Here is a 25,349-nt window from a genome sequence, read left to right as displayed (position 1 = left end):
ACCACACCAGCCAGTTGTTTATTAAATACCTGGTCCATATTACCGTTTTTTTTTTTTTTTTTTTTTAGGAGGTTTAATTTTTTTCCTTCAGAGAATTCTTAGTTCTCTGTTTACCCTTAGTGTTTTCCTCTGTTCCCTTACCTCCAAATGGACAGGACCAATCTGTCTAGGGTCACAAAATTGCCAACTTCTATCTGCAGAGTCCTTGGGAAGAAGCACCAAACTTTGTGCTATAATCTCTGTCACAAAGTGTCTTAGCTCTCAAGAGTCCCACATGACTCGCAACCCTTTTGGGCATGTGTCTGTATCTTAGGGATGGAATCAGAGAGAGAGTATTAGCATCTTTGCTTGCTGAAGCAGGATTTGCAATGGTTCTGGAGGTCCTAGTTTTGCCAATACTATTTTCCAATAGACTGCATTTAATTGGTGTGGTAAGCACATAGTAAGCAAGACTTTTTGTCAGTCCACACCTGAAAAAGTATATGGCTGACGGGCTCCCTGCTCCGCGGGTTGCCTGCTTCTCCCTCTCCCATTCCCCCTGCTGTGTTCCCTCTCTCGCTGTGTCTCTCTCTCTGTCAAATAAAGAAATAAAATCTTCAAAAAAAAAAAAAAAAGTATATGGCTGAGGTTGGGATTTGTGATGTGCTTATATCAACTTAAAAACTAAATTACTCAACCATTAATAAATTATCAAGTAGCATTTTTATTCATATATTGTTTTAAAATGACCATATAGGGGTGCCTGGGTGGCTCAGTTGTTAAGTGTCTGCCTTCGGCTCAGGTCATGATCCCAGGGTCCTGGGATCGAGCGCCGCATCAGGCTCCCTGCTCCGCGGGAAGCCTACTTCTCCCTCTCCCACAACCCTTGTGTTCCCTCTCTCGCTGTGTCTCTCTCTGTCAACTTAATAAATAAAATCTTAAAAAAATAATAAAAATAAAATAAAACAACCATATATTATATACTAATGTAGCAGTGTTAACAGGGCAGAGTTAGGAATCTATGGTTCTTAAACTTGAGGTTGCTTAAGCGTCACTTAAGGGCCTTTTTAAAAATGAAAATTTAAAGATCCCTCTTACCCTAAAAAATTCTGGTGAGGAGGGGATACCCAGTCTGCATTTTTAACCAGCATCCCAGGTGATTCTGAGGTAGACTACTATGTTGGGGAAACACAGACCTAGATATCAGTTGTTAGAAAATGTCTGTCTAGCAATCAAACAATATTATTTAGTGAACCCCAGAGTATTATTTATGTAGTGTTGGATAAAACATGCTTTGCTGGTTATAAAACAAAAAATTTACCTTTAATTCTTTTGCATTTTTAAAAATTCATAACTTGTTAATCTAAGTGTTTATAATATATGAGAGAGATGATGGTGATAATTTAACAGTTCTTTTTTATCACAAAAGTTCCAGACGCCAAATATTTATTTTGCTGATTAATCTGTTTCTGTCTCCAGACTCAGTTATCAAAGCATTAAGAACCAATATATTACATAAATGATCATGCCACATTACAAATGGATTTTCCTCTAGCATTAGATCCTCAGAGTTGAATGTAAATAGTACCTTTTGAAAACTTAGAACCTAATTAATGTGACCTCCTTCCTAATGTGGAAATTTATATGTGAACGACAAAGACTCCTTCAGTAAAATTATTTAAACAATCAGAACTATTGGCAAGAGAATCCTCTTGTATTTTTAAATTCAGTTCATACTTATTTAAGCAGTGAAGATGCCACTGGATTTTACTACAGACTGTGATTGAAACTTCATAATCCAGGGTTTCTCTACCCTGTGCATTAAATCAGGCAGCCCCAAAGGGTGTTGGTAGTCCAGTGTTTATAACATCCTTCTTCACCTGCTAATCGACCTCACTTCCTGGATTTCATTCCGTCTAGTTATCAGCTAACAAAAGAACAGCTTTTGGTTCCTGCAGACGCTGGTGAAAAATAATCATGAGAAAGACATCAACCTTATGCCGTCTTTTTTGTCTGCAAATAAAAACTCAGCCATCATACAACTAACAGGTACAGAGGGAAGATACAAGCTTTTTCATGGGAAGAAATTACAGAGAAAATGAGCATCATTTCTCAAGGTTTTTATTTTCCCTGATCTACAAGTGATGCTGCTGTAATTCTAGCTGCAGTTTTTACCGATCATTCACCACTCAGCAGCTGGTAGAGAAGTAAGACTGCTTGGCAACCACCTGCAGGGCTGCAGAGATGAATTACATTTTCGGGAACAACACACTTCTATACTCTCGCGCCAGTCGAGGAGGCAATACTAGCTCTAGCCATGGCTCAGTAGGCCCAAAGCAGAAACATTGGGCAAAAAAGGGTTCATCAGATGAACTGCAAGCTGAGCCAGAACCTTCACGCTGGCAGCAGATAGTTGCATTTTTTACTCGAAGACACAGCTTTATTGACTGCATCTCGGTAGCCACCAGCTCCACCCAGGTAACACACCACTTGTTGAAATTATTTTCAATATATTTTGGTTTACGTTTGCTTTGCAAATGTATTAATAGAGATTTCTTATTATTAAAAATATAGTCTTATGCACTGAAACCTTGGATGCGCAGAAATACATGTTTTCAGTCCATCTATGTAGGTCTTTAGCATGAAAGGGGAAACAAAAAATATTTTCTCTTTTGCTCTTATGTAATACCAAACAAAACAGTCTCTGATTCTGTTGAGGGACTTCTCTAAAACTACAAACCATTGATATGTAAATTACAATGTAAGTTAATAATGCTTGTCTCCTTATTTTTAGACTGTTAAATGCTATAAAGTCTGATGTCTAACAAAAAAAAAAAAAAAACCTCTTTAGCTTCTGTATGTCATTAGATAACCTTAAGAAGATTGTTATGGTAAAGAAACAGAAGATATAGAAAGATTTTTATTTTCTAGTGTTTTGAGAATAAATTGAATACAGTTGACTATTGCTATATGCCTATAAAGTTATACTAAATTATGGTTTATTCAAAGAATTTAATGAATCCTTCCATTTCTATAAATATATATTATCTAGGGTTAATTTAAAAGCATTAAGCTTATGTAATTACACAATTGTAGAAATATTTTTTCAGACTGATGAGCAAGCACTAAAAATCTCCCAAATTAAAAAAAAAAATCATGTAAAACCAAATCTTTTTGAGGAAATGAGTATTAAAAATAATGGGGGAAATATAAATTAATAGTAATTTAAGTGAAATATTTATTTGGCATTAAAGGAGGTTGGGGGACTATTCATATTTTAAAATATTTTCTATGGGTATTTATTAAACTTTGGTAAAAATGAAAGGATAAGAATTAGTCTAGTTTAAAAACAAGGAGAGATTGCTTTTGTCCTTTGACATCAATAATACTTAATAAAATTTATACACATAGCCTAGTGCTTCTTAAAATAAATTTCTTTAAAACCATCTTTTTTTAATAATTAGAAGCAGCACAATAAATATAAACTGTCAACAGCTTCTTTCTTGCTTTTGGTTACTAGAATTGTCTTTCAGTAGTTTTGATTTTAAAATATTGTCAAATTTCTTAAGAAATTGTACTTATTTTTCTAACGTGTGAGAGAAATGGAATTACTGGGCTAGGGAGAGTCATTAATTGTTCTTATGTAGGCACCGATGTTAGTTTTAATCAAAACTTCAGAGGCAATGATATGATTTAACTCTTAGATTGAATACTGCCTGAAGAATTTAACTAACTTGATTTTGACTACAATTATACATATCAAAAAGGGATGCAAAGACTAAGGCTTGTTGTTAATTCATAATAGATTAATATTAAATGATATTTTCTATTGTCAATAAAAAAAGATGTGCTAAAAACTTTTAAAAACTCACATGTAGTTTATATAAGTACACAGTACTGTATATGTATACATATACACTACCACTGATATATAATCTTATTAGGGGTGTACAAATGAAAAGGCAAGCAAAATAGTTCACATATAAAACTATTGAAACCACAGAATTACATTATAGTTACTTAGGAGTTGGAGAAAAAGCTGCTTTTGTATTGCACTAAGTAGAGTCATAATTTCAATAAAAACTCAATTCACAGTTAATCCTACAAAGCCATTTATAATTTTATTTTCCTCCCATTTTGTTCAAATCATTTGTTATACTGATAAATGACTTAGTTTTTATTTCTTTCATACTTCTTCTTTTTACTTGTCTTTTTCATTACCTTTGTATTTCATCTCTAGAAGTATAGACATTAGGTCAAAGGTTTTAGCTTTTATTTCTCCTGCTCTGAAGTACCATCATACTGTTTTTCATTCTGTATATTTTTCTAACTGATGAGTTAGATATTTTATATATCCAAGTCTTTTGTTGTAATTCATTGGAATTCACTTTACTGGATAAAATATGATAGGACCAAGATAGAACATTAGACAGATTTGGATCTTGTCTGATGCTAGACTACATTTTTCTGTTTCATCTACTGACTCGTGGCTGGCAGTTTTTAATTTGTAGCACCAGAAGGATTTGCATATTGTTAAAAACAAGGTAGATTAATGAAATTTCATAATTTACTGAGCATTTACTACATATCTGTGAAGATAGTACTATGATAGTGTTTTGTTCTGTGATTGATAAATAGCAGCAATGATTACCAGGTTTCCTTTGTTGTTAGAAATATTTTTTCTAAGATTTAATAGCAAGATTAAGTTTGAATCTAATTCCTTGTAACTATGCAGCATGATACTTTTAGCAGTTTGGAGAATTGCTATTAAATCAAGTTTTATTAATTTGAAAGTCATTACTCTGATTTAATAACCCCCAAATATCCTCTATATATAAAAAGAGAATTTATTTAGAGATTCATTTAAATTGTTTGTGTGTTGGAAATATTCACATTCATAACTCAGATTATGTGCCAGGTTCTGTACTATCTGGAATTTAGTATGAAGTCATTAATTTTTTTTTTAATGTTAAGGAAGCTAAGTGGTTACAAACTTCTGTAAGACCCCCAGCTTCTAGGATAGGGCTTGGCATATAGTTGGTGCTCAATAAATGTTTATGGAATTGATCATTTTCCATTTCAATCACCAAAACCTTGTTAGTTTATGGCCTTCCAAAATATAACACCTAATCCTAAACCTCCTGGGTACCTATTTTTCTTGGATCCACTTTCCTTCCCTCACCATTGCCTTTAGTTCCTCACAGTAGCCCATTTCTTTCTCTGTTTCCCTTTTCCTCCCCTCCATTCTTCGTATTTCCTTCAGGCCACACAAATCCCCGATGTACCTGATTTCCTCACCCTTCTGTGTCCCCACACAATGATGATAACTGTACAGCTTACAAACTATTTCTCATTTTTGTCATTTGGTTATATCCCAGAAGTTCACTTGGGTTGCCTTTTTTTTTTTTTTTTTAATTTTAGTTATTTATTTATTTAACAGAGAGAGAGAGAGAGAGAGAGAGAGATAAGCAGGGGAAGCAGTAGAGGGAGAGAGAGAAGTAGGCTCTCCACTGAGCAGAGAGCCCTGTACGGGGCTTGATCCCAAGACTCTGGGATCCTGACCTGAGTTGAATGCAGACACTTAACTGACTGAGCCACCCAGGTGCCCCTTGGGTTGTTGTTTTTGGTTTTTTGGGGCTTTTTTTTAAATGTTAAATTAAGAAGAGTTTCTAATTTTTTTACTTTGGTGTAAGTTTTTTCTATTTTGTGCTTCATACTATTTATGTTCTTGATTTTGAATAATTATTACAGAAAAAAAGGGTCTACATGTTGTCAAACCTTCCTCATTTCTTTATCTCAGAATTCCCTCTGTTCTTCTTGCATTTAGGATCATTTAATGCCAGTCTGCCCTGTCCTATTTAGCACACTCACCTCTATTCCAGTTAGGACCAATTTTTATATTCATGAGGGTTTTAAAGAACTCCAGCATTTCTAGTCTTTGTCACTTGATTAGCCCCGAGGTAAAAAGTTTTTCCTCCTTGGTGGTATCAGTGTTTATTAATGAGTATAGTAGTCATATAAACTTCGAACAGCTGTGAAGTGGTAGGTCACTCTGAATGTGTGTTTAGCAGCTGTGCCTATATTTTGGACTACTCAAAAATTCCTAACATGGATCATTATAAATAGTCAAACAAGATTCCGCCCTCCCCCGAACAACTGACAAGCCAAATTGAGCTGAAAACAACAAAGTTCTTTTCTTAGGAGTGAATGGAACAGACATGATGACTTGTCATAATTGAATTAGAACAATAAAATTTTTAATAAGAATTGAATAGTCTTTTTAAGAGGAAAAAAACCTGTCCTACATTAAAATGCAGGAAAACACTTTTCAGATACCCATGTGTGGAAAAATATATAAGCTAAGTTGTATAAAAAGAATACTATTTGTCCTAAAAAGATGCATTCTAGATTATAAAGGATTTAATTTTGTAGAGCTGTGCATTGGACATATTGTCCAAAAATGAATATAATAGTATCAACCTCATGAGTTAATTGTATTAAATTATTTAATATATGTATCATACTTAGAACAGTGCCTGGCAGCTATTACTTCATTATATTATTATTTTCTTTTTATATTACTTAACTTTTGATAGTCCATGAACAAATTCAAATATAGATAATTAGGAATTACAGCACCTAGGGTAGTGCAGTTTATTCAAACATTCAGTAAAGTAGTGTTGACTGAATAAGTTAACTGTAAGTACAGGCATGCACTTTTTTAAGAACTCCAAACCTCAACACCTTTAATTGTGGGATTTAAGGGGAAGGGGGCCCAAAGAGCACCTCACTTCTTGGTGAGACCACCAATTCCCTGACTTTTCCTCTCCTCCCAACATTCCCTTTTGCAAATATTTAAACGAGTCACAAGTAGACAACTAAGTTTGAAGTTTCCTGGGTATACCATCAGGACTAATTTTATACTCTATATCCTTTTACCTTTAATCACTCCAAAAAGTTCAAACCTTCCAGACCACTCTCATTCATTTCCTTACCTCTGAGTGATTCTGGCATATCTCTAATCGGTTTTAAACTCCCATTTCTCTCTGACCTACCAAGCCCTTTCAGTCTGCCCTTTGGAACTCCCAATTTGTCATTAGCAAAATTTCCTTTATCCTCAAACTCTTCTGTGATGGTTCACCCTTTTTTTCTCTCATGGACACCTGGCATTTCCCTGAGGATACTGTTTTGTTCTATACCCCTCGCAAAAAGTGGAAATTTTATCTGTCTTCCTTGCTTATCGTTGATATTTATGGATGACTGTATTTCCTCTCTCTTTAAAAAAAAAAATGTAGTTACCATCAGATGATATTTTCCACTTCCCCTCCTTTTCTAGTCATCTGCATCTCTCTCAGTCACTCCTACTCATTGATGATTTGAACACCTAGTTTACTGTCTTTTCTCTGCCCACTATTCCTGTAATTATTCTTAGTGATTTTCAGTATTCTTGTGTGATCTATCCAAAATCTTGACTTTTCAATTCTTTGATATCCTAACCACTAGGAATCTTGTCTTTTCTTTCACTTGGGTGACCCGCTTAAATAGTTACATTTAAGACCTCATTACCATTGACCGTACCACTTACAAAATCTCAGTTGCAAGCATTTCAAACTATCTGACTAGCACTTCCTTTCTTTTTAGCTCACTTCCACATTACAGTGATTTTTTAAAAATTTATCTTCTGAAGACTTTCAGCCCAACTTTCTGTTACCTGTCACTCCTTTCATGCTCTCACTTCCCTCTTTGCCTTGCTCAAATTCCTTGGTACATGACTAAAAGTGCTGCCTTTCATTAACTGTTGCCCCTCTGTCACTTCATTGGTAAGATTCAACCTTGGTTAATTGCAACTCTGCCTCCTCCACACTGGCTCCAAAGCTGCACATTAAATTTCCAATACTCGCTTCCTGGCCCTCATTCTGAATTGATTATCTTACTCTGTATTCTAGCCTGTTAAAATGAATGATCCATCTGTGTTCCTACAGCTCACCCTTCACTTCTTAGTTCCTTTGACTATTCAAGGACTTCTGAAATTCTCTCTTCTTCATTGTGTTATCTGTCTTTCTCCCTCTACTGAATTATTCTCATCAGCATATATACCTCCTATAATTCTCTCATTAAAACAACCAACCAAAAAATCTTTTGGAATGGATTGTCAAATCCAATGATCAGTTCAAGGTTTTTGTTTTAGTTGACCACACAATAGCTTTTACAAAATTGACTGTTCCCTCCTTTAAATTCCTTTCGCCTTTGACTCTTGAACACTACCTTTCCAGTATACTCCCAAACTCAGTTTCCTTTGCAGTATCCTCCACCTCTTTCTACCACTAAATTCTAGATTGCCTCAGGGCTTAGTCCTTGAACTTCTGTCTTTTTATACTCAACATTTCAGGTGATCTTATACAGTCCTGTGCCTTTAAACAACATCAGTATTTGTATCTTTAGCTCAGAGCTAATCCCGCACACTAGACTTGTAAATCTAACTTCCTATTTAGTATCTCCACTTAGATTAAGTATCTGAAAGTTAACATGTCAAAAACAAGTCTCTAGTTTGATTGTTCTCCCCATCGCCTTCTTTCATCATCACTCACTGAGATGCTGAAGATAGAAACTCTTGGAATCATTTTCTGTTATTTTTTCCTTTGGTCCACACAGCAAATCCTCTTGGCTCTATGTCCAGGACATATTTATGATCTGACCACTTTTTACAATTTCCACAACTATAGTTTAAATTATTTCATTTGTTGCCTGAACTACAGCAGTAGACCTCTAACTGGTCTCCCTGTCTCTATTCTTTCAACAGTCTGTTCACCCATCAGCCAGCGTCATCCTTTCAGAATATCGGTACCTTATTTTTAACCCTTCTATGGCTTCTGATCCAAATTATAATAAAATTCTAAGTCCTTCTTAACCCCAGACCAAAACACCTGTATGATCTCGCCCCGGCAGTACATCCAGTCGTGTTTGCTACTGCTCCCTCACTTACTCTGCTCCGGCTGTACTGGCCTTGTTCTTGTTCCTCAAATATACCACATGTGGCCATCTAAGAGCCTTTATCTTGATGTTCCCTTCTCTCTGCCTGGACCGTTCTTTCCCCTAGATATTCTCATGGTTCATTCCCTCACTGTCTTTAGATATCTCCTTATCTGTGCCTTTTCACAGGGCCTGCCAAGATTCTTATCTAAGGTTGCAGGTACTCTTTCACTCCAAACATTACTCTGTCTTCTTACCTTTAAAAAATTGTTTCCTTATAGCATTCAATACTATCTGATTCTTTATTATTGTAAATTTTTTAATCTATCTGAATTTCTTCCTTAGACCTTCTATGAAACATATATCACACTTTATCTAGTGTTATTCTGATCCTCTAGCTGATGATTCTCTTCCTGTTTAACCCTCTGGGAAGAGATAACTCCTGAGGAGGTGAGACAGAAAGAGAAAAGAGAAACCAATTTCCCTGTACTTAAGATGACTGTGTAACTCATCGACCAAACTGGAGTACTTTTGATGGAAAGAGAAAACTATTAATAATTAAAGTGGGACAACACCAGGCAAACAGAGGCATATGGTACATCATTTATAGCCATTTATCTGCTGCTTTTTCCCACCAGGCAGCAGGTCTAAATAGTCACACCAAGACATCTCCACTTCGGACCATTCTGATTTGGCCTAACCTTCCTCTATACATGTTTCATACATTTAGACTCATGCCTAATGATAGTTGTATTTTGAAGTGTTAGATCAAATTTATGTATTTTTCTTCATCTCTAAGGAATGAAGTTGGTTATATTCAGCAATATAATGCCTTTGTATTAAACTAGAATATATAGAAAGTAGGTAGACAGTCCTCTTAAACTACTTTGGAAATGCTGACTGATAGGATAGTTTCTAGGTGAATAGTTAGAAATAGTCTCCTTTGGATATTGACTAACCAAGAAATCAAGGTTAGGATAAAAAGCTCTTTTATACTGGTTGTGAGATGCTGCCTGTTGGCAAAGTTTAATTGCCCACTCAAAAGGCCACTAAAGCTAAATGGTAAGATTGATACCATGAATAGATTTTAAAATTAATTGTTCCCTTTTCACCTGAAGAATATTGTGGAATTTCTTACAGGGAACCTATATGTTCCACTAAAAATTTGTTCAAACGATGTTTAAGACCCAGTTATTTGTACAGTAGGACACTTTAGAAAACTGTAGAGATGAAGATTAAACAAAAAATAATTGTTTACAGTGGTTATATAAGCCTTTTAAAAATACCAATTTGACCATACAGTCCAGCAATTGCACTCCTTGGTATTTACCCAGATGTGTTAAAAACCTATGTCCACATGAAAACCTGCACACATGTTTATAGCACCTTTATTTATGATTGCCAGAACTTGCAAGCAACCAAAATGTGATAAACTCTGGTACATCCAGACAAAGGAATTTATTTATCACTAAAAAGAAATGAAAAGACATGGAGGAACCTTAAATGCATATTACTAAGTGAAAGAAGCCAATCTGAAAAGGCTACATACCCTATCCTTCCAACTATATATGACATTCTGGGAAAGGCAAAACTATGGAGACAGTACAAAGATCAGTGGTTGCCAAGGGTTAGGGAAGAATGATGATGAATAGGTAGAGCACAGAGGATTTTTAGGACAGTGATACTATTCTGTATGATACTATATTGGTAGGTAAATGTCATTATAAATTTGTTACGACCCATAGAATATCCAAGAGTGAACCCTGAACTTTGGATAATAGTGATGTGTCAGTGTAGGTTTGTCATTTGTACAAATGTACCACTCTGGTGGTAAATGTTGATAATGGGAAGGCTATGCATGTGTGTGGGCATAGGCTATATGGGAACTCTCCTCGATTTTGCTTTGAACCTAAAAACTGCTTTAAAAAATAAAGCCTATTAAAAAATTAATATCTTAATGGAGATTAGACTGGCTGTAGCTTAAAGAACTAAATTAATGAAATTTGTTTATATAAGCTCTTTATAAATAGGAAATGTGTTGTATTCATCTTTGTAACTTCTGTATAGTGTCATGATTGTTAGATGGCCCTTTTGTCAAGGACAGATAGGTAGAAAGAAATTTCACAAGCTGCAGCTTACATATTTTTAATATATTCAAACAAATTTTAAGGTTAACCTTTAAAGTAATGTGTTAATAACAGTGCTGAAAATTATCTACTTCTCGTGGGGTCAGGATAAGATATTCAGCCTTTGCAACATTTTTGCCTGTATTTTCAAGCAGTGTTTGTTTTCATGAGATTTGTACTTCATACCTCTTATCACAACTATAATCAATTTATTTCAGGTAATCAGTTGGTAATGATTTGTTTAATATTAGCTGCTGAACCATAAGCGTCACAAGAGCTGATAGTACAAGATGCGTATTTTCTTGTATCCCTCCAGAGCCTAGCATGGTGAATGCAGTTGATAAATATTTGTTGAACTAATAAACAAATGTTATATACTTGTTTGTTTTCATTTAATCTGATGCTGGCTATAAGGAAGTTTGGAGCTTCTGAATATGGTTTGGCCACTGTAAATTTCCCAAGCCATTTTTATATAGAACTATGGCTTAAAATTTTGCAAAAAAATTTTTTTAATTAAAAAAATTCTACACTACAAGATTTTGTAAAATCATGTATATTTCAAAAGTAATCCAAATTACTTTGGATTACTTATACATGTGAAGTATATGAAGTATTCTTATACATATGAAGAATTTAAATTCTTATCGTTAAAATTTGACTTAGATTCATTTTCTTTCAAGATTTTTTTCTGTGTTATTCTTTGTACTTCCTGGCACTCTAATGTAGATTACATTTCAGTCCTCCATTTTTATATCAAAATTTAAAATTTATAAAGGTAAAAATAGTTGTTCAGACCATGTGGAGAACAGTAGCCTACCATTATCACCTTATTTAACAAACTTTAAATAAACCAACTGATGTAATAATTTTACAGGCATATGCAAATCAATCAAAAAAGACTGGACCTATTTTGTGCAAGTATAAACCAACTGGCAATGACATCTGGAGGTAGTGGAATTTTAGGAAAGCCTAAACACAATTTCTTCTGCCTCTAGATAAATATGTTTAAAAGATTTTTCTCCCTTACCTCTTAAAAGGAGTCCTGCCTATTAATTCTTTATCCTTTAGTAAACCCCAATTTAATCCTATTTCTGAACAATATTTTTTAGTTTTTGTGAAATCTAAACTGTGGCTGTTGATTTCAGGCAGCTATGGAGTGTGAAGCAGTTACTGTTATGACAGAATAGGACCAATTGATTGCCTTACAGATTTTTTGTTGGTCCTGAGAGAAATAACTAGAGATTATAATCTGAGATTTGGATCAAAACAGACCCTAGGCTCATTTTTCTGTATTTAACTCTGACTGATCTTGGTAAAACCACCTAATGTATCGAAGTGTTATAAATTTGAAAAAGAAATCAGTTTGAAAGTATTTTGAAAGCTAGAGGTAAAATAAACAAGATGCATACCAATCTTAGGAATTAATTGCTTCATCTATACTAAATACCATAAGCAGGATTTTGGAGGGGGGTAGGAATGGGAAGCAGAGCAAAAATCATGTCATTTTAATCACTTCCCAGACTGAAAGGCTACATACAGTATAGAGCCTAAATTCTTTCAGTTATTAAGAACACTGCTTTATTACATAGGCCTTTTTTGTAAAAATATTTTAAAGAACTATAGATGAGACTTGAAATTTCCATATGTATTATTTGCTTTTTTATTCTCACTTCCATGATCTTATGGGAGGAGTTGCATATTTTTATTATCATAGATAAAGCACTGCAAGACATTAAAGCAATTGTAGTTAATACAAACTAGCCTGAGTATCTTAAAGTCATTTTCTATTTTCTTCACAGATCTTATCAGCCTTTTTTTCTTTTTTAAATCACCAAAGTGAGAGTCAGCACAAATCCAGCCTGCCACTTGTTTTTGTAAATAAAGTTTTATTGGAACACAGCCGTCTCTATTTGTATATTGTTTATAGCTATTTTCAAGCTTCTACAGCACAAAGTTGGGTAGTTACAATACAGAAACATGGCCCATAAAGTCTAAAATACGTATTATCTGGCCCTTTTTAGAAAATGTTTGCCAATCCTTGAGCTAAGGATTGAAAAAGTATTCTTTTTCTTTTTTGGGGTATTATATATTGTCTTTGTAGTAAAATATGATAGTAACAATAAGAATTAAAATAACTCTTTTTGAAGTATTTTAAAAAGACAGTGTAGCATACTGATTGAGCAAACTGTCTTTAGAAGATGGTGGCCTGAGTTAAAATCTCTTCTGCCATTTACTATCTGTGGCACTTTAGACAAATACACCTAAATTCTCTGAGTCTCTTTCCTCCACCGCAGAAAATAGGGATGCAAGTGTTATCCACATCAAGATCTAGTGAGAATTAAATGAGACAGTACAAGCAAAGGCCTAATAATACCTGATAATCATCATTACCAGCTTCATCACCACCATTATCAAAATATTCTGTTTTTTTTAAAATAAGGAATCTAGAGGTAGGAGAATCAATCTAATCATAGAATGATAAAGAATTATGTTTTAGCCAGAGGATTGGTAACCTTGACAGGGTCCAGCCAGGAAAACAGGAGCCACAGCAATTATTTTAACAGAATGTAAGGGGGGGGGGGGGAGGCTTAAACAAGAATTGGAGAACTGAAAAGGAAAAGTGAGAATACCAAAGTAAAACAGATAGTAACCACAGGAAGCAGCTGCCACATGTGGTAGGGACCTAGGGACAGGTTGAAGTTAGTAGAACCTAGAAGTTTGGAAGATGGGCACCACAGTTTTTAAATATAAGCTGTCAGTGAGAAATACTTCCTAATACAGTTTTAAAAAGAGAAGAGGGGGCACCTGGCTGGCTCAGTTGGAAGAGCATGCCTCTCTTGATGTTGGGTGGTGAGTTTGAGCCCCATGTTGGTTGTAGAGATTACTTAAAAATAAAGTCTTAAAAAAAAAAAAGATGAAAATCTATTGAGCAAATATACTTGAGCAAAACATGTTTATTTTCAAATAGGACATTATTGGGCAATTAGCTATTGCTAGATAGAGAAAAACATGAAACTGGTAATTTTTTGGCATTTTTATATTTTTGAGACTTATGTCCTAAGTTCATCAAATGATAGAACATTTTGAACACCTTCTGATTGGTAGTGGCTACCCATGCACAAAGAAAAATCTTTTAGTAATATCTGCTATGTATATTTGATATTTGAATAAAGTCATGAAAGAAGTAATGGAATTGAGCCATGTGGGTACCTGGGGCAAAAGCATTCTAGGCAGAGAACTAGTAAATAAAAGACTGAGACCAGAACATGTTTAGGATATTTGGAGAACAGCAGAGAGGTCAGTATTGCTGAAACAGTAAGTGGTAGAAGAAAGTCAACAGGGGTTGGAATCATTAGGGACTTCTAGAAGAATGAAATAGAATAGGGTAAATGCATGATTACTAGGACGCATTGAGAGCCCATTTTACATTAGTAATCATGAAGTCCATGGCTGTGCAGGTTTCTCTAACCATGTTCTGGTTTAAAAATCAGGTTAAAGTATATTGTAGTACGTAGTTTCACACCTCCTTGTTAATTATGTAACCATATCTTTAAATCCAAGTTTAAGGTCTTTTTACTTTAAATTATTAGTGGTTGTTGACTCATCCTTCTACCAGTACAAAGTGATGAACTGAATGCTGATAGAATACCATCTTTTCATAATAAAAGGATGATAAACTTTAACTCAGTATCATGAATCTTGCAAGCAGAAACAGATTCATGAACTAGGTGATCTGTGTGAAGTAACAAATTTGTACCCATGTTTCTATAATAGGATTATTAACCACTAGATCTATTTTCTGATCTCCCCTTTGTTATTTTAAAATCAAAACTTTGTAATTTAACACCATTAGTGATTTGTTTTAAAATGTACCTGGTTTATTGATGTTTGCTTCTGAGATAATTATGACGTGGATGTCACATGCAGCTTGTTCAAATAACATTTTTCCCCCTGCACCAGTTTATATTGAAGCTGTTTACAGTAACTGTGGCCCAAAAAAATTCATCTGAATCAAATAAAGAGTCAGACTTAAATAATGAAAAATACCTTTATTCTAAAGATACTAGACTCCTGTTGTACAGTGATTCCCAAGCAGAGTTTTGATAAATCTGTGCTGTATTTTATTCTTCTGTAAACATGCAAAAGGCTTGCTGGGTTTTCTGTTTTCTGCCCCCTTCTTAGATAGCTTCTTTGACATTTGATCAGAGAAGCATATCTCATTACAGCATAGTAGATCTTTAAACAAAGGAACTTGGATTAAGAATATTAACTGTGCCATACAAAAACAAAATAAGGTACTTACTGACCAGCAGTGGCACAAGAGTAATTACTTTTCCTTGTTATCTAAGATATTAACAAAAGATTTGCTAATTCACATACTTCATTTTCCCTAAATGTGGTATACATTTATTTAGACCTTATTGAATCTTTGTGTATATTCTAAGCTCAGTTTACCTCATTCATATAACATGTGATGTAAGATATAAACAATTCTAAATTATCCTGTAGTATGGTTTCAGTTATCTTTTCTTCAGTTTCATCTTATGCTATGAAAATGATTTTAATAAATAATTTAATGAGACAACATTTTAAAATGTATTGAGATAGCCTTGCAAATCTTTTATACTTAAATCTATGGGGTAAAAGTCATTTTTAATAGCTATTGTGGGTGTTATTCTTAATAGTTCTTCCTAACTCCCAATTTCCCATTAGTCACCAGATAACATTAGTTGTACATTAAAAATCTATCTTGATTTGACTACTCATGTCCATTTTCACCAAGCCACCTCTCAGGAATCTGGATTATTACAGCAGCCTAATTGTCCTTTCTGATTCTTCCTGTATCAGTCAGTATTCATATGCATACATAAGAAACACTTGAGCTATTTTAAGCAGAATGCAATTTAATAAATGTGGGCTCACTCAGTATACATTCCTGAACATATACTGAACTGGTTGCTACGGCTGGATTGATGATCAGCTGTGGCTAGGAAATTGTGTGTGTTGATATGTTACTGGTTTTTGAAGAGTTTTTCAGCAGTATTTACCTTCTTAAGGAAGAGGCCAGGGGCATTTATTGCATGAATGGCAATGAAAGAGGGCGGTGCATAGTCATAAATGTTGATGTACACTACACATTATGCACGTGGCTGTACCTAATAAGGCTTCAGACCACTTTAATGAAAATCTGTTACATTTTAAAAGCTGATTTCATAATTTTAAGATCTTACATTGAATTTAAAATGTAAAACTATGAAAAAATTTAATAAGAATCTCTAAAAATGATGCTAAAACATTTTCCCAAAAGCTGTCAATTTCATACTGCCATAGAAAAAGTACTTTTAAATTATGTACAATCCAATTATTGTACAGGAATTTACAATTTTATGCAATGTTCTTTGAGACACTGTTAATATTATAGCCTCTGTTGTCATGGAAACAAGTCTCTAAAGGCAGCCTCAGAGGCTAATGATTCCATGGTGTTGCTATGGATAGAAACAACTGAGACTGTTGTTAGTCACATGGTCATGATTTAAAAAGAAAACTCTTTGGAGCTGATCTTATTGAGTGATACAAATGGAGCAGGAAAAGGATGATGGTATAATAGTTACCACTGTCTAATGAAATATATATATAAGATTTTTCAGGTTTAAAATGCTTATGCTGAATTTCCCCTTTTCTGTAATAACCCAAATATAATGGTTACTGTATTTTGCTACCTCATTGTTTACATTAGAATCTAAAGCGTGACATTTTCCAATTTAGAATCTTCTACAACTCCCCAGAATTTTACCCTGCTCTAAATCCTGCGCTTAAGATATCCTCTTACCTTTTTATTTTACTCTATTATCAGATCTAACATCTATGCTGTTCCGCATCACTCAGCCTTCCTTTGATTACCTATTATTTGTTTAGGGCTATATTTTTGTTTCAGATGAACTAAATGAATTACTTTGTTGTTCTATAATTCTTTGTTACCTGAATTGATTATCAGCTGTGGCTAGGAAATTGTATGTATTGATACATTACTTGTTGTTTTTGAAGACTTTCTCAAAAGGATTTGCCTTTCTTAAGAAACTGGCAGAAGCATATGTTCTTTTTCAAAGTACTTGTTCACTGCCCTATAGAGAGTGGGGTGGATTAAAATGGTGTAAGTTGTTCTAGGATTTTTTAAAAATGGTATTCAGATCCTTATCTAAAGGAGGTAGATTTTAGAAGAGGCTTAGAGCCAAGGTTACAGTGATGTTTAAATGTAATATTAAAGGATTTATAGTTTATCATAAAGGGTTTTGGAGAGCAGCTGCCTAGTGGAGGAAATTTTTGTGCTTGACCTTGAAATTTGACATAAGCATTTAGCTCTGTCTTATTTTTATGTTAAAGTAGATTATTGATCAGCTAATATCTGACCCTATTTAAGAGGCATAAGGAAACTTTAGAGGTGATAGATATGTTACCTTAATTGTGGTGATGGTTTCACAGGTTCATGCATATGTTCCAAACTCACAAAGTTGTTTACATTAAATAGGTAAAGTTTTTTATATATCAGTTATACCTCAATAAAGCTGTTAAAAAAATGAAGTTATTTAAAAATAATGATAAACTTTGACTTTTTTTCTTTGATACTTTGGATGACTGCAGCAGTTATTTTGTAGTATCAGTCCATTTGGGTTTGTCTGATGTTTGGTGATTGGATTTAAGTTATGCATCTTCGACTGGAATTTCTCAGAAGTGATAGGTTCTTATTATATCCTATCAGGTAGCATGATTTTGATTTGTCCTATCCTTGGTAATGTTAACTTTGATTAAGATAGTATCTGCTAGATTTCTTCACTGTAATTAATAAATGTTTTTAAGACCCACTTGAGTGGGTCCATGTGCCCTATTTAAACTTTCATCTACTGGAATGAAATGGAAGGTTCATTCAGCAGCAGTGGAATTTTTACATCCATTGATGTTTTTTTGAATGTATTATTTCTATGATGGTTGCCAAGTGATGATTTTATAATTCCAGAATTTCTTCTACATCTTTTAGTTGGCATTCTACTATAAGGAAATGCTTTCTCTTCTTTTCATTTGTTTTTATAATTATTAAATCAATATGGACTCTTGGAATCCTGTTTTTATTCAGTGTATGCCATTGTTATCTTTATTTTGAATCTCAAATCCTGTTTTTATTTCAGTGTATGCCATTGTTATCTTTATTGTGACTGATGAAAACCCTTCAAGCTAACTCCTGTGTCTTTTGTTATATCACTTGAAAACATAATGTTTTCAGTATACATCCGTGTTATACCATGTGTCAGAATTTCATTCCTCTTTATGGCCGAATACTATTCATTATATGTATATATGTATATATGTATATATACATATATATATACATACACACACCACATTTTGTTTATCCATTTGTCTGCTGATGGGACACTTCAATTGTTTCCACCGTTTTGGCTGTTGTGAATAATGCATCCTGAACGTTGTGATGTAAAGTATGCAAGTCCCTGTTTTCAGTTCTTTTGAGTATGTATACTTAGAAGTAGATTTGCTGGGTCATATGGTTACTATGGTTTGCTTTTTTGAAGAACCATCAAACTGTTTTCCACAGCAACTTACACCATTTTCCATCCCTACCAACAGTTTTTGGGGATTTCAGTTTCTGCACATCCTCGCCAACACTTGTTTATTTCTGTTTTTGTTTTTCTTTTTTTATTACAGCCTCCTAGTAGGTGTGAAGTGATATATTGTTGTAGCTTTGATTTGCATTTCTCTAATGAATAATAATTTGTTGAGTATCTTTTCATGTGCTAATTGGTCATTTGTATATCTCCTTTTGGAGAAATGACCACTCAAGTCCTTTGCCCATTTTTTAATTGTCTTTTTGTTGTTGAGTTGTAAGAGTTCTTTATATATTCTGGCTATTAAACCCTTATCAGATGTATAACTTGCAAACATTTACTCCCATTTTGTAGGTTGTCTTTGTACTTTCTTGATAATATCCTTTGGTGTACAAAATACTTTCATTCTGATGAAGTCCAGTTCATTTATTTTTGTCACTTTTACTTTTTTTTTTTTTTAAGATTTTATTTATTTGACACAGAGAAAGAGGAATCACAAGTAGGCAGAGTGGCAGGCAGAGGGAGAGGGAGAAGCAGGCTTCCCACTGAGCAAGGAGCCCAATGCGGGGCATGATGCCAGCACCCTGGGATCATGACCTGAGCCAAAGGCAGATGCTTAACTGACTAAGCCACCCAGGCGCCCCCTCACTTATACTTTTGATATATTTAAGAATCCACTGTCAAATCCAGGGTCATGAAGATTTACCGCTATGTTTTCTGGTTTTATGAGTTCTAGTATTTATATTTCAGTTGTTGATTAATTTCTCATTAATTTTTGTATATGATGTGAGTGATATAACTTCATTTTTTTGCATGTGGATATCCATTTGTCCCAGAACCATTGTTGAAGAGAATCCATACATTTTTGACAAATTTTGATTGACTGATTTAATAGACGAAGGTCAACATTATAGTTTTATTTTGTATTTCTCTGTTAGGAAAAGCATAGCTTTGATTTCAGCAAATTTGTTCTTCCTGTTTTAAGTCTCCTTTAATGCACCTTGTCCTGTTACCAATTTGATTTTAATGTTTTTCTTATACACTAGAATATGTTACTGGTATAATAAATGTTTATGAATACAGTTTACAAGGATTAGGACAAGTTACGAAACACCTCTTGTTTTACATTTACATCTTTGTAAAAATAACTGAATCAAGCCAGATAGAGTAATTGAGTGTAAATATCAAAGCCTCTTAGTTTATGTCACTAGAGTTCTTTTTTTAATTTTTTTCCAGAATATGTCTGGCACATAATAGTTATTCAAAGAATGTTAGTTGAATTAATGATTTTAAAGGTAATTGTTTTAAAAGATTTATTTATTTATTTGAGAGACAGAGTGAGGGCACAGGGGGAGGGGGACAAAGGGAGAGGGAGGGAGAAACTTAAGTAGGCTCGGTGCTGAGCGCTGGGCTTGATCCCACAACACTGAGATCACCACCTGAGCCAAAACCAAGAGTCGGCGCTTAACTGATTGCGCCACCCAGATGCCCCTTTAAAGGCAACTTTAAGGCAGGTTATTACAGTTCTTGATAGTAGAGGTCAATAGCATAGATTTTAAAAAGTGATACAGATTCAATTTTTAAGTCCTTTGAATCTTTTGTGAATTTCTAAGCCCCAGTTGCCTGCCTGATGGGCTACTAAAATTGCTTTTGACTCCTGGAATGCAAGGAGGAAAGTAGTCAAATAATATTCTGAATGCTGGAAAAATACTTTGTAGTCTTTGAAGTGAGTGTTTTGTCTCCTAGAGGAGGAAAATTCTAAGTCATTGTCTTTTATTATTTTCATTGAAACTTCTAAAAAGTAGTCACTCATTTTAATTACAGTTATTAAAATTATTAGTGGCGTAATGATTTCTAAAATAATTTCTGGAGCGCATTTCCTCATTTAAATTGAAGTAACATATTAATATTTTACCTGTTTCTCCATTATTTCTGAAAACTATAATTTATGACAAAATTTTCTGTTATTTGTTTTTGTTTTATTTTGATATTTTTCCTGATCTTTTGTCGTTGATGATTTTTAGCCAACAGAAGCTGTACCTCCCTCTTCTCCCACTGTCCCTGTGATCCCTGTCCTGCCAGTCCCTGCTGAGAATACTGTCATCCTACCCACCATACCACAGGTTTTTATTAGTTTCTTTTTTCTTTATAAAAATTTCATTTGCTTTTAATGTTTCATTTGTATTCTTTTCAAACTGTTTTAATTATTTCCCTGTTAGACTTAGTAATTCACTTTGGACTTCAGCTGGTGTTTTTAGGGAATTAAATATTTGGGATTTAATATAAAACAGGTTCAATATGTGCCATTTTTTTAGGTTAACTATGAAATAGGGCATATTCTAAACTTCATCATATTGAACCTCCTTAGACTTGTTATCATGTATTTTGTACTTATAAATCTGTTTGAACCAGTTTTTATTTGCTTTAGGAACTTTTATTTTCTAAAGATAATAAAAATCATTATCCTCATACAGGATGTGTCATTCATATAACTTTTTGTTTCCCAATATATATTTATCTTCTTTGGAAATAATTTCTTTTTCTATCATTTGGTTAGATAACATGCACATTTATTAGTTAAAAAAGAGCCCGTACATGTAAAGTATATGGGAACTCTTCGTGCTACCTCTGCAACTTTTCTGTAAATCTGAAATTATTCTAATAAAAGTTTATTTTTAAAAGGGTAATGTGTGCGTATACACACACACAATGGAATATTACTCAGCCATCAAAAAGAATGAAATCTTGCCATTTGCAACAACGTGGTTGGAGCTAGTGTATTATGCTAAGCAAAATAAGTCAGAGAAAGACAAATACCATATGATTTCACTCAGATGTGGAATTTAAGAAGCAAAACAGATGAACATATGGGGGTGGGAAAGAGAGGGAAACAAACCATAAGAGATTCTTAGAGAACAAACTTAAGGCTGGTGGGGGGATGGGCTAGATGGGTAATGGGTATTAAGGATAGCATTTGTTATGATAAGCACTGGGTATTGTATGTAAGTGATGAATCACTGAATTTTACTCCTGAAACCAACATTGTACTGTATGTTAACTGACTAGAGTTTAAGTAAAAATTTGAAAATAAAAAGGTAACATGTGACAGTTAAAAAATAAAATGAAATGCTAGACAAATGTTAGAGAATCTGAACGTTTTTAGCTTCAGAGCTTCAGTAGTTCCAAGGGATGACTTATTAAGACATTAACTACCCTATCAACTAAGTCATCCAAAGTGAAAATAATGATAGTATTATTGCATATAATAACTCAGATCTCTGTTGTAAACAATCTCAATCTCATTTAAAGTATAAATAAATGCATCTTTAGCTATTTTTACTATTACTGATCTGTGCATAAAATCTAGATAAAAATTGTATGCTTACTGTGTAAGTTCCACTGGATTTAAAATGGGATATCAATTGTGATTACTTGTCTCAGTGCCCTTCCCCTCTCCTAAAAAATGAAAATCAATACAAAACAGGATTCTAGGGGAAATTACAGATACTACATTAAGACTTCAGTCTGTGTTATTATGTTACTACTCCTACATAATCTTTTACCCTTTATGAAAATCATTAAAAGTTAAATCATTGTAAATGATTGAATAGATAGTCCAGATGGATTTTTTCTCTGTGTTGCAGAGAAGAAATTGAATTTATAAATAAAATATAATTCTAAGTAAGCAGCCTATGTGTTATTGTAATATTGTAATAATATAACATCTCTTCAAGCATCTAGGATTTAGTAATACAGTATTTTTTTAAAGTAGGGGATTTAGAAGTTTATTTTACTCTTGTCACTTCAATTCATCTTTTGATGTTAAAATAGTTTCCTAAAATCCTTTGAAATTTTTTAGTAGTTTCTGTTCTTATATTCCATAAGGAACCTGTCCTTTCCTGCTCAAAGACCTCTGACTTACTTATTCCAAGTGTCCCTAACAACATCACACTATATTTGGAAATTGTTGAGATACTACATAGCCTTTTCGTTATAAATGATACATCTTAGAGGCAGATTGATCAGGTTTGGAATTCCAGTCCTACCACTTTACCAGCTGTGTAATTCTGAGCAGTTTCCGCTTCTGTTTACTCATCTGTTAACACTGAAGATGATAGTAGTACTAGCTTGAGATGTTGTTGAAGAAATAATAATGGACGTGCAGCTGGCACATAATCTTGGCTGTTCATATTATTAGTGTTATCTCATATTTCTTTGAGACAGTAAACCAGGGAACAAATTAGAAAAACAAATGAGGATAATGTGCACAAGAGAAGGCTTATTTATTCTACTTTGCCTCATTTTAAGTTTTAAATACACTATGAAAGTCCATGTAAGGTAGATTAATCATGTATGTTGTATAATGTGAAAAGCCTATAGGTGTGCCTCATTTTTCCAGAATCAGTTACGTGTGTTCCTGATTAATCAAGTATAATATGGACATTATAGAAATTAGTTGTAAGTGATTAAAATGTCCTCAAATACATTTGGAAGCTATACTTAATCTATAACCCAATTTTAACATTTTAAATGGAAATAATTTTTCTTCTAAATATCTACTACTTTACATTTTAGATGCATCAGGATGTAATAGAAATAGAAGTAGAAGACGTAAGATTTGGAGTCTAGTCCTACCTTTGCAATTCAAACAAGTTAGTTAACCTCTACATTTTATACTCCCTTCATCTATTAAAATGGGGGATAATGCCTCCCTGACTACTTTAAGATGAGGTTGAGGATTAGGCAAGTTAGATAGAGAGACAGAAAGCCTAATTATAGACTATGTGTGTGTGTGTGTGTGTGTATAGTCTAATTGTAGAAGTTTTGTACTTTTCAGAGTACTTTTATACTGATCTTTTAAATTTTTGAAAGCTTTCCACAGTAGGAATTATTATGCTTTTTCACAGCGGTACAGAAAAAGGCATAATGAATGGCTGCTTGAAGTTGCATGAAGAGCACAGATTTTATAGTGAGACCTGACTACCACTTCCTAGCCTCACCCTTTTCTGGCTGTGTGATAGTGGAGAAATGACTTCAGCTTCTCATAGCCCCAGTTCTCCACACAGATACTGACCTATTAAATGTCTTTTTTCCACCCTAGAGTAAATACTCTGCTTTAAAACCAGATGCTTTAGACTCTATTTCTACCAATTGTAGGGATCTGTCATGTAATTAAGATATTTTAAAAATGCTTTATAACTATAATTTGTTTGTGTAAAATTCTTTGTACATACATATGTGCTTTGGAGGGATTGGTGTTCATTCGATTTTTTATTATTGTTCCAATCATGTCATTAACTAAGATGAATATAACATTGTCCTTGTCCTCTAGGAACCTACTGTCCATGCAAGAGACAAGTTAACAATTCCCACATGACATGAGAGTAATTACATAAGAGGTACAGCCAGTGTAGACCATTTTTTATTGCTTTTGGACCATTCAAGTTTCACAAAACATCTGAGCATTTAATCTCAAATCATTTGATCATTAGTATAGTCTAAAGTATGACTTGATATATTTTCATTTTACTGGTAATCTTAAACAGAAGAGCATACTTCGAGTTACCTTGATGAGCCTTTTTAACCACCCACTAATATCTGACTGCAGTGCCCTTATTCTATTTGTATTTTGAGTTTGTTTTACATTTTCAAGTAATTTCAGACTTAAGAAAGTTTCAGTAATAGTGCAGTGAATTCCCATAGACCTTTGCCCAGATCCCCCAATTCTTAACATTTTTACCTACCGTATTTACTTTATCATTTCTCTTCCTATATAATTATATTATTTTTTATGAATCATTTCAAAAGAAGTTTCCCTCATGTCGCTTTTACCTCCAAATACAAAGATTTTGTAACACTAAATATTTTTTCCTAAGAACAAAAATATTACCACAGTACATGAGCTACATCAGAAAATGAACAGTAACATAAGACTAGTATCAGATTAATCTGCAGACATTAATTATATTTTGCCAATTGCCCCAATAATGTTCTTTATAGGAAAAACAAAAATAGGTCCTTTGGCCAGTCCAAGATTTCACATTGCCTTCATGACACTTTAGTCTCCTGTAATCTGGAGTAGCCCCACTGCCTGTCTTTCATGAATGTGGCATTTTAGAAGAAAGCAAGCTAGTTATTTTGTAGAATATATTTCAATTTGCCTTTGATGCACTTGCATAATTAGAGGTCATATATTTTTTCCAATTTTTTTTAGCTGTGGTAAAATACACATAATGTAAAAATTTACCATTTTACAACCATTTTTAAGTTTACATATCAGTGGTATTTTTTTTTTAAGATTTTCTTTATTTATTTGAGAGAGTGAGCGAGAGAGAGAAGACAAGCAGGGGAAGTGGCAGAAAGCAGAGGGAGAAGCAGGCTCCCCACCAAGCAGGGAGCCCGATGCAGGGCTCCATCCCAGGACCCCAGGATCATGACCTGAGCTGAAGGCAGACACTTACCCAGTTGAGCCATCCAGGCGCCCCTACATATCAGTGATATTAAGTACATTCATACTGTTGTGCAACCATCACTGTCATCCATCTACAGAACTCTTTTCATCTTTCATATGTGAAAAACTCAGTGCAAACATTGTGCTCAGTGGTGAAAGACTGATAACATTTCCTTTAAGAATATGTAGAGGGCGCCTGGGTGGCTC

General features: G+C 33.9%; 1 protein-coding gene across 10 annotated transcripts in view; it reads left to right on the top strand.

Annotated features, from left to right (window-relative positions):
- The window catches only part of DLG1 (discs large MAGUK scaffold protein 1), a 250,368-nt gene that overhangs the window by 112,620 nt on the left and 112,399 nt on the right, over positions 1 to 25,349 (top strand). For 6 of the 10 annotated variants that reach the window (XM_045903112.3, XM_045903111.3, XM_045903113.3 and 3 more), the window contains exon 6: positions 20,716 to 20,814. The exons of 3 other annotated variants lie outside the window; for them this stretch is intronic. In XM_045903112.3, coding sequence (XP_045759068.1) covers positions 20,716 to 20,814 — 99 coding nt within the window. Of the gene's footprint in view, positions 1 to 2,166; positions 2,458 to 20,715; positions 20,815 to 25,349 lie in introns of those variants that run through there. One more of the 10 variants, XM_045903118.3, reaches the window with a different exon arrangement.

This window comes from Mirounga angustirostris, unplaced genomic scaffold (genome assembly GCF_029215605.1).
Source record: "Mirounga angustirostris isolate CCGP_5_RB_7025 unplaced genomic scaffold, mMirAng1.0.hap1 SCAF_1, whole genome shotgun sequence".
NCBI lineage: Eukaryota > Metazoa > Chordata > Mammalia > Carnivora > Phocidae > Mirounga > Mirounga angustirostris.
Note: the sequence above shows the minus strand (reverse complement) of the source record. Positions and strands in the feature narration are given on the sequence as shown.